Source organism: Bos indicus, chromosome 29, assembly GCF_029378745.1.
Source record: "Bos indicus isolate NIAB-ARS_2022 breed Sahiwal x Tharparkar chromosome 29, NIAB-ARS_B.indTharparkar_mat_pri_1.0, whole genome shotgun sequence".
Lineage (NCBI taxonomy): Eukaryota > Metazoa > Chordata > Mammalia > Artiodactyla > Bovidae > Bos > Bos indicus.
The window spans coordinates 39,313,729-39,323,479 of NC_091788.1; the positions used below are offsets into that span (position 1 = coordinate 39,313,729).

Below are 9,751 nucleotides of genomic sequence, written 5' to 3' on the forward strand. Positions count from 1 at the left end.
GTCCTGGATTCCCAGGATCATTTCAATGAGTCTCCCTTTTCTTTGAAGGCAGGTGGGATAGGGCTTCTCTCAATTTTGATTCAGACTTGGTTCTAGATCCTTCACTCCCAGACACAAAAAGAGGCAACCATTTGTTTCAGCACCATTAAGAGTGAGACCCTTTATAATTTACTGAGAATAGGGTGTGCAGACCACCAAACACAGTTCACCAGCATCCTGAGCAGCAGTGCCCAAGTGTGAGTGAGTGTGTGTTAGGAGCAGCCTTATTGATTCCTGAACCACTCCAAGCATTTATACTGCCCTTGCCAGGCCAATCCTGTCATTTCCTCGATCAAAGACTGTGAAATACAACCTCACGAAGACGTCACCCAGGATCCAGAACTCTATAGATGGACTCAATGGGCTCTCTTGAAAGGTGGTATAGCAGCGGCCTCTATAATCCTGGGGGAATCAGAGACACACACCAGTCAGCATGAGCCCTTGGTGACTCCCCCCAGTATCCAGACCCAGAACAATTCTTTGTTTTATTTCCCTCTTTTGGTAAGTATCACAGGGTTTTCTCAACAGCAGGGGATATGAGAGTTTATCAACCAAAGAGGTCCAAGACATGAGATTGCCATGAGGAAGGGTGTGGAGGAGGGGAGGAGTGGTAGTTGGGAAACAGAGGAGTGAAAAACAACAAAGTCCTACTGTAGAGCACAAGAAATTATATTCAACATTCAGTGATAAATCACATGAAAAAGAATAAGAAAATATATATATTTTATGTGTATAACTGAGTCACATTGCTGTGCAGCAGAACTTAATGCCACAATGAAGATTAGCCACATTTCAATATAATTTTTTCGAAAACAACAAGTGTGTCCATAGCTCTCCTCACTCTGTTTCTTTCCTTCTGACTCTTGCTCCTTGTTTTCTCTGAAGAGAATGCTGGTTCTCGTCCTACATCCCCACAATCTGTCCTTTATTTAAAAACTTTATTTTGTATTGGAGTATAGCTGATTAACAATATTCTGAGTTTCAGATGGACAGTAAAGGGACTCAACCGTATGTATCCAGGTATCCTGGTCCCAAAGAAACCCCTCACATCCAGGCTGTCATATAACTGAGTGGAGTTCCCTGTGCTACACAGCAACTTGTTGGCTATCCATCTTAAATAGAGCAGTGCCCACAACACGTTCTTGAAGCTTTAACTCAGGAACTCTGTAAAGCCTCCTTCAGTCCACACTCACCCTCTCTGGCCACTCCAGGCTTGGTTGGGTAAAGTACTCTTGTACCCCATCCCCACTGGTCAGTCCATAGCCCTCATCTCCCCTAGTAAGTCCCCAGTGCCCCAGTGCAGATCATCTTGAGATGCCATTTGCATGGAATCCAGTGCAGTTTTGCCTAGAATCAAGCAACCCTCCATATGGCTCAATGAGTTTGTGTTTTTAGAATTCGTGAAATTCCCTCTCTTCCTCAAAGCCTTCTTTGAGCCCATCAGCCTGCTCTGAACTCCCGCTTGGAGCTGACATGATGGCTCCACCCTGTGCTGAGGCTGAGCAGTCACTGTTCACCCTTTATTCACATTAGCATCCAACCTCCCCACAGAGGGGTTGGGTACCCCAACTCACAAAGGAGGCACCTGGCCGGAGCAAGGGGAAGATACAGCCGACAACTAGCCTGACCATGTAATTTATCATCCAAACCAGGAAAACTCTGAGAAGGGAAGGGAGCATGTTAACTTATGCTGGGACATCACACTGGGACTGTCCCCAGACATTCTCCTTGTAATATGGCCTATTTCAGGGACTGCTAGTGCTGAATTTCATGTTCATTCACCTAAGGGTTCAGACTGAGTTGAAGCTCTTTGAGGACTGAGGACCTCAGTGTTCCCCTCTCCCTGACTCCCACCATGCCATATGGTGTGGCCTCTCCACATTGATTTCAGGAAGATCAGTGTCCCAAACGGCCCTTTACTTTGAAGTGATTGGTTTTGTGGGAGGCACTGGCCCAGCCACAGGGTTCATCAGCATCTGCAGTGGTGTGACATGGCCTCCAGAGGGCGCCCTCCCCCCAGCAGCAGCGCAAGGGTTCTTGCAAGCTCCAGTTTGAGGACCAACCCTCAGTATTGTCCCCTCACCTTGAGGATGTAGGCTCGACCTGGCACTGGGTAGTTGATACCGTTGATGGTGAAGATAATAGAGGGCAGTGTATTGACCGCAGAACATGAAACATAGTGCTGTTAGAGAGAGAGGGTAAGAGGTTAGCCCTGGTGATCCTTGTTGTGTGTGGAGACTGGGAGTGACCCTGGGGCATGACCCTTCACCTTGGAACCTGATGGCTTGGCCCCGATGAGCTTCTGCATGTTATCGACCAGTGGTTTTGGGCCTTCGATGAATGCTGTCCCGGTGTCAACAAAGGCCATGCAGCGTCCAGAACAAGCAATAACTTTTCTTTCAATGGAGATGCTGAGAGACAAAGGAAGAAAGTGGGCAACAAGGTCACTCTGAGCCTCCCCAGAGTTGTCCCCTTCCCGACTGTCTCCTAAACAGCCCTTCGTCTCTCACCCTCTTTTCCTTTGCTATCAACACAGTACCTTTCTTGACATCCTTGAATGTAGTACTTGAATACACCAGGATCTTTTGTACCTTGACACAAGCTGGACTTCCTTCCTAAAAGACCACTGCACTTTGACTAGGAAATTTCTTCTCATCCTCCAGATTCCAGCTTAATTTTATTGTTTTTGGGATGCCTTTGTCCTGGTGTTTATGAGTCTCCTGTCTTAGTCACTCTCTGTAGACCCTTCCTCATGTCTGCTGCTGCTACTGCTGCTAACTCACTTCAATCATATCCGACTCTGTGCGACCTCATAGAGGGCAGTCCACCAGGCTCTGCCATCCCTGGGATTGTCCAGGCAAGAGTACTGGAGTGAGTTGTCATTGTCTTCTACTCCTCATGTCTAGCATGTACCAAAGACACAATTCACTATGTGGGCGAATCACTTCACGTACATCTGCCTTCTTAGATGTGAGGGTGAGTTTTATTCTCCTTTCCTCCCTAAAGTGCCTGTCACACAGTGGATGCCCAATGCTTTTCTGTTCAATGAGTGAATGAAAACTTAGAAAACAATAAGTAACCTCTAGAGAGCTGTATCTGGTGGGGAACAAATAATGGGTTGCACACAGAGTGAAGATGGAGATTTGCAGGGGCAGCAGATTCTCATAGTAGGGAGAGAGAGGGGTTCCTCTGGGAGAGGGTGTCTCCCAGCACTGCTCCTACAACCAGCTCAGACCCTGAGACCCTGGCCAGGAAATACATGACTATCCCATAGAAACTCCAAAGGACAGGTCAACTTTTGTCTGAGGGTATCACACAGAATCCTATCAATTATGCCTCTTGTCCTCAGGTCACTCCTGGATCCCACCTTTCTGATCCTCTGTAATAGCCCCTGTCCCACTGTGTGCCCAAGAACTTGACGTGTCTTTTCTATTAATTGCTTTCACGTCTTAAGACTGCAGGCAACCTATCTCCACTGCTGGGTAGCTGCTCCCTAAGAAGACCAATTTTCCCCATTTTCTCAGGACTGTCCCTGTTTTTTAACTTACATTTATCTGTACTCAGAATGGATCTGTACTGAGAATTTCCTATGTCCTAGGTAGCCCTGGACAGTCGGTCATCTTACCATAACTCTGTTCAGGCTGGAGATATTCTCCCTGATCCTCTGTTCACCACACTGCAGAGTCCTCTAACCATGCTCCCCACCTCAAAGGGCAGTGGGTGCAGCTTTCTCCCAGCTACACAGACCTCTCTGGTGCCTTTTAGGACCCTGATCTGAGCCATGCTCAGAAGGCCTGGGGATTATGAACCCATGGGTTGTTTGTGTATCTATGTGCTTGTGTGTTTGTTTGTATGTGTGTTTGCATATTTCTTTGTGTGTGCTTGTGTGTCTCTGACTAGCTATGCATGATTTTATGTGTTGCTATGAATGTTTTTATGTGTCTGCTTGTGTGTTTCCATATTTCTGTGTGTCTGTCTGTGTCGTTGTGGGTGGTGTATATATCTGTGTGACTGTGTGTCTAAGAATGCATTTGTGTGTGTCTGCCTGTATCCATGTACAGTAGTGGGAACATCACTTAGGCTGACCCTCAGAGGGAGAGGCTTACCTGTGCATGTGTATAATCCAGTTGCCTGATCGGATCAATGGTACCCAGTTGAGCTCTCCCTTGTAGTAGTGGTGGTCCACCCCACCAAACATCACCACACTGCCCTCCTGCTCATCTCTGTAGAGAGAAGTGAGGGGGTGATCCTTGGAGGACAGTAACAACAGCACTGTCTGAGAGCTGTGCGTGTCCACCCATCAAGGCCCTAATAGGGTCCCCATGTACAGATGCAGAAATCGAGTCTAGGAGAGATTGAGATCCAGAGTGAGGTCTGTTACTGTCTCATGAGTGGCACAGAGGAGGTTAGAAGCTGAATCACTTGGCTGGGCTCCATCCACTCTGTCTTCTGAAGACGCCCTAGAACTCCAGCAACCTGAGTGCTCAGACACCCTCAGAGGACAGAGTGCTGAAGTGTTTTGACTTTCCTCTTGTCCACCTTGCCATTTTTCAGGAAAATCAAGGCCTGGGAGTTCTAAGGGTGTGGGTTCAGGTCACCCAGCGTTGGCTCCAATGGCCTGCGATCTCTACTTTCTAAAGGGCCCCAAACTCAGAAGGGACCCCACCTCTGCTCTCCCTGTCTTGAAATGCCTAATATTTCTTGAACAAGGGGTCCCACACTTTTGTGTCCCACACTTTCATTTCTCACTGGCTCCTACAAATTGGGTAGCTGGTCCTGGGCTCCCAGTGAAATGCTAATGAGGAAGGAAAGATATCCACCATCCTTCTTCTTCCTTCCTTATAAAATTCATAAGCAAATCCTAATGCCTTTTACTTAAACTTATTTCCTGTTGCCTTCCATTAGCCTTCCTCCTCACTAACCCCGCTAGACCAATTTACTGGTCTTGAGCCCAGGAGTAGGCTTGTGTTCCAATAAACTTTTATTTCTAAAAGCCAGGGGTGAATCCAGGTAGGGTCCTGGGTACATAGTTATCCTGGGTTAGATTATCTCTCAGGATACTTCTTTATCGAGTGTTCTATAATTTTTGTGTAACTGAAAGCATCCTACAGCTAATTTGGTGAAAGGGATTGTCCATCTCACACTTACTTGCTCAAGTAGAAGGCAAAAACAGGCTCAGAAATGGCACCTTGATTCTTCAGCTTGTCAAAGATGGGGATTGCCCCAGAAGAGGATATTTTGGGGTAGTTTAAGCCCAAGACGCCATCAAAAGGTATATGATCAAACCCATATTCCTCCACGCTTAGACCGAACGGCTGGTCAGTGCTTACAAGGTCCCCAATCTGTGGGAAAGAAGAGTGTTCCCACTTACAGATACATAAAATGGGGCTAGGACTGGGCTGGGATGCATTACCATTAGATCTTCAAAGAAGAATTGAGGCTGGGCTCTGTCTTCAGTGCCAGACAGACAGTGAGATCAAGCTGGGAGGGGAATTTGGGTTCCATTGGAGAGAGGCTGTGAATTTTATAACACCTGCCCCTCTGAAAAATACCACCTGAGTGAGTCATTTGGCCTCATGGCTTCTGTACAGGTGGGGCAACCAAGAATCACACCAGGTCCTATTGGTGCCACATTATGGACAAAACAATCAAGAGCAAGATAGCCTTCTCTTTGACATCACTGTGATCTAAGGACAGGAATGGACTGCATTCTCTGTAATGTACTGTGGATTCTACATCTGTCCAGGAAGACAGAAGCCGAAAACAAAATCTTGCTTGCAGGGTTCTATGAAATTACTGCCTGTAGAAATCACTTTTGGGGATATTTGTATATTTCTCTGAGTGTGTATGAGAGAGAAAAGAGAGAGTGGAACTACTCAAGTATTTTGGGGGAGGAAGGCCATAGGTTTTTTAGACTCTCAAAGGTCCTCTATAGTGAGAAATCATTTATCAGACCCCTTGACTTCTCAGGCCACCAGTTTCCCACTCCGGATACCTGAAGCCCTTTAGTGCACCGAGGGTCCTCAGATGAGTTTTATCCTGTTCACAAACACCCCACAGCAAATTCAGTCCTGAAAAGCCAGCCTAACTCCACCTTCTACCACATGTGTACCCTCAGGAAGGACCTTGCTGTCTGCACCTCAGTTTCCTCATATGTCTCATGAGCTAATCAGAGTAACTGCTGTGTGGCATTGTTGCAAATTAAACCAGTTATCACCTGAAAGTGCCTGGAACAGTTTGTGAATATAAAACTGGGTGCTTTTATCCTTTCTTCTTGCTCCCAGCAAAATGAACCTTGAACTGCTCATGGGCAGACAAGCTGCAAATCCACACCTCAAACCACTCTCTGGATTAGCTAATCTGTTTGCTCATGTGTCACCATGGGCACTGCCTCCCCAGAGACATGATCCTGTGGATAAGATGGCCAATATCTATGGGAGTTAGGCTAGGAAGCGTCCTACCAGATGGTCCTGCATCTGTTTTGCAAGCAGTGGTCACTCCCTAGCCAGTCCTGACTCAGCATATGTTACACTGTTACCCGAACTGTGTCATGAGCAACAACTCCTTTCATTCTCCCAGATCCATAGGTAATGCTGAAGGTCTTATTGGTAAGCCGGAAGGTGGAAGACTGAAGATGTCTGAATCTAACGTGTTTAGCTGTAGACACAAGAGATGAGTGTCATCAGGTGCCAAGGATGGAAACAGGGTGGCAGGGCAAGTGAAGGATGGTCCGGGTAGGGGGTGTCTGTACTCACAACAGGCTGGGCTGGTGCAAAAGTCAGAGGGCACCCACAAGTCAGATGAGCCTGTGTCAAATATAACCTGGAACTCCTGAGGGGGTGTTCCAATGGTGATATTAGCCAGGTAGACCAACTACAGGGAGAAGGAGGGAGTGGGTTAGTGCAGAACTGGCTACTCTCTATTCCCAAACTGCTGCCTCCCTCTGGGTGTCACATATCTCTTAAGATCACTTTCTAACCACCGTGCAGCTCACAGGCTTTGGTCTCAGAGGTATCTGCATTTGATATATTTTTCCTGTGCTACATTGTATGCAGGATATTAACTCTATGACCAGGTGTTGAAGTGGTTCCGCCTGCATGGGAATCCCATAGGCATAAACACTGGGCCTCCAGGACTGCTGGACACCCAGGGAAGTCCTGGTGCCTTCATTTGAGCAGCTCTGTAGTCTCTTCAAACCCAGCCTTAGCACCCGCATCTCCAGGAGGTCCTTCTTGATCAACCCCAGCCACTCCCTCCAAACTCAGACCACAATCAATCAACACCACACAGGTGACCCTTTGATTTGACCTGTATTTACTCTTTTCCTATCTCTCAGGCTGGCATGGGCATTCTTGAAGAAAAAATAAGCCCTTTTCCTAATCTAAAAACAGTAACCACGGTGATTCTTATGTCCATACATGGAATGCAGGTTCAGTAACTTTTTAGTGCTGTCGTCTTTGCATCTGTGGTAACTGAATTCCTCTGCCTGGGGATTCACAGTTGCTCTTCAGTTGGTTCTACCTTTTGGTTAGTGATGGTTCACTCTTCATCTGTAACTGAGTGGCTCACTTAGTTCAGAAGGAACAATCACCCTCAAACAAATGACACTTTTTTGACACAGAAATGGATATTTACCTGCCACCTGGTAATTGCCATGCCCAGTCACAAAGACCAAGAGTTTAGGATGAGAGTGCCTTATCCTCTAGCTGGGGGTCCCTGTTTTCTAGTGTCTCTGCCTCCTGCAGGAACCTCATCCACATCATCCCACCTGGCTCCTCCAGATAAGCCCCAGTGCTAGGCTAGAGCACCAGGGGGCACTGTGGAGCACCATCCTCCCAAAATACTCACATCCTTGATGTTTCTCAGCGGGTGACTAGTTAGATTTGAGCCACGAAAAGAAATCTGGGACAGTCTGTAAGGATGCTCCTTCAGGAAATTGTTCAGCATGTTTTTTCCACTGAGGGTTTTTCTCATGGTCTTCACTCTCCTTAGAGGTATTCTTTCACCGATCATTTGACAAAGAAAACAAAGAAGATGCTATAATTAGCTGTCAGTGTTAAGATATAACTGTCATTGTAATGGCCCTGTGTATTTTCTAATCTAATTTTTATGAAGCACATTATTATCAGAATTTTATGCCTATACCATGACAAAGACATAGATTTCAATACAGGTTCTGTTCTGCAATCTTACGTAAGCCATATGACCATGTGGTGTCTCAGTCTCCCCTTCAGTAAAATGGTAGAATGTAACAATACAACCCTCCAAATAGGATATCTTGGGGATAAGTGAAGTGATGTATATAAAGTGAAAGTGAAGTCGTGTCCGACTCCTTGAGACCACATGGACTGTAGCCTACTAGGCTCCTCCATCCATGAGAATTTCCAGGCAAGAATACTGGAGTGCATTGCCATTTCCTTCTCCAGGGGATCTTCCAGTCTCAACAATGACAGCCATTAGCATTGTTATTGCCATCTCACTCATTCCTTCTCATAGAATCTCAAGGAAGGAGGTAGAAGGGGGACTCTTATCCTCTTTTACAAGGGAGCAATTTGAAATGCAAGAGGTTTCTGAGTTGGCTGTGGTCACACTGCTTGTCAGATATAAAACAGTATATATAAAACAGTGTATTTTTCTCAAAGTTAAAAGAGAAAAGAGAGTTGAAAGAAGAATCCAAGATATAGGGAAAAGCTAAGGGAAATTCAGAGGCTTGAGAAAGAAGTAAGAGTCAAATGAAAAGTGAAAAGAAAACAACACAAAGAGAAATACACTCCCAGTGACTTGCAAAGAGATGGAGAGATAAATGACAATGATACAGAGATGCAGACATAGGCATATACACACTGAAGTAGATAGGGAAAAAAGAGGACATGTTGAATAAAATGTAAAAAGTGTTATTCCACAGGACCACATCGACATCTGCATAGACTGTGCACTGAACTGTTACAAGGAGTTGTATTTTCAATAGGTCTTGACATGACTAGACCGCAAGATTTTTGCAACCCAACCAAGACCTTGGGATCCACAGTTCCTATAGCAAGTTACTTATCAATAAGTAAGAGTTGAGCTTTAAGACTCTTAGGGAAGTATTCCATTTCCTTCTAAACCTGATCGGTGGAAGAATAATCAGATGAAAAGAAAAATCCGAGAAAGGAATATGATGTGACTTACAGTCCCCATACTTACTTGACTATGCACTCTGAGAAGGCCACCAGCCCGAGGACCACAAGCCACTTCATGCTTCTTTCCTGCATCCAAGTACTCAGGGAAGTTTGGGTTCTTAGCATGTAGTGGTGACCAGGAGCCCCTAGTTATATATGCTCTGACCTACCTGAGTTTTCCCCTTTAGGCCACTAAAAGGTCTGGGAAAAAAAAAAACAAAAAACCACAAAGCTCTTGATTAAATCTTTACCTTCATCAGTGTCCTTGGTCACTGGCCTTTGAAGCTTCTCAGAATACAGAGAATTGAACTGTAATCTCTTCCTTGAAGCTTGGCTGGAAAATGAAACTGATCTTCATGGACATCTAAGAAGACAGAGAACCTTGCCTACATGGAGAAAAAACTGCTAAGAACACCATGAAAATGGATACTAGGGGCCATGCTCAGCATTCCTGGTTTCATGTCATCTTCCTAGCCACTTCATGAGATATGCTTTGCTGTCTTCATTGGAGAGGAGAGTTTTAGGAGGATAAGTTGTCAAATGGCAAAGTG

The 9,751-nt window shown here is 45.7% G+C and overlaps 1 protein-coding gene across 1 annotated transcript; it reads right to left on the reverse strand.

Annotated features, from left to right (window-relative positions):
• Window positions 1–291: 291 nt before the first annotated feature.
• Window positions 292–9,278, reverse strand: LOC109554179 (pregnancy-associated glycoprotein 1-like). The gene is made up of 9 exons (XM_019954483.2): window positions 9,226–9,278; window positions 7,888–8,038; window positions 6,795–6,912; window positions 6,578–6,696; window positions 5,188–5,381; window positions 4,146–4,262; window positions 2,309–2,450; window positions 2,123–2,221; window positions 292–441 (listed from the first exon to the last, which is right to left on the reverse strand). The coding sequence occupies exons 1-9, from the start codon at window positions 9,276–9,278 to the stop codon at window positions 292–294; spliced, it is 1,143 nt and encodes a 380-aa protein (XP_019810042.2).
• Window positions 9,279–9,751: the final 473 nt, after the last annotated feature.

What these genes read in the sequence shown, in the direction of transcription:
- LOC109554179 (XM_019954483.2), bottom strand. Translation starts at nt 9,278, where the DNA reads ATGAAGTGGCTTGTGGTCCTCGGGCTGGTGGCCTTCTCAGAGTGCATA. An exon ending in CGCTGAGAAACATCAAGGAT is followed by an intron (nt 6,913 to 7,887) that starts GTGAGTATTTTG and finishes TTCTCCCTGTAG; the next exon opens with TTGGTCTACCTGGCTAATAT. An exon ending in CCAAGCCATCAGGTTCCAAG is followed by an intron (nt 2,222 to 2,308) that starts GTGAAGGGTCAT and finishes TCTCTCTAACAG; the next exon opens with CACTATGTTTCATGTTCTGC.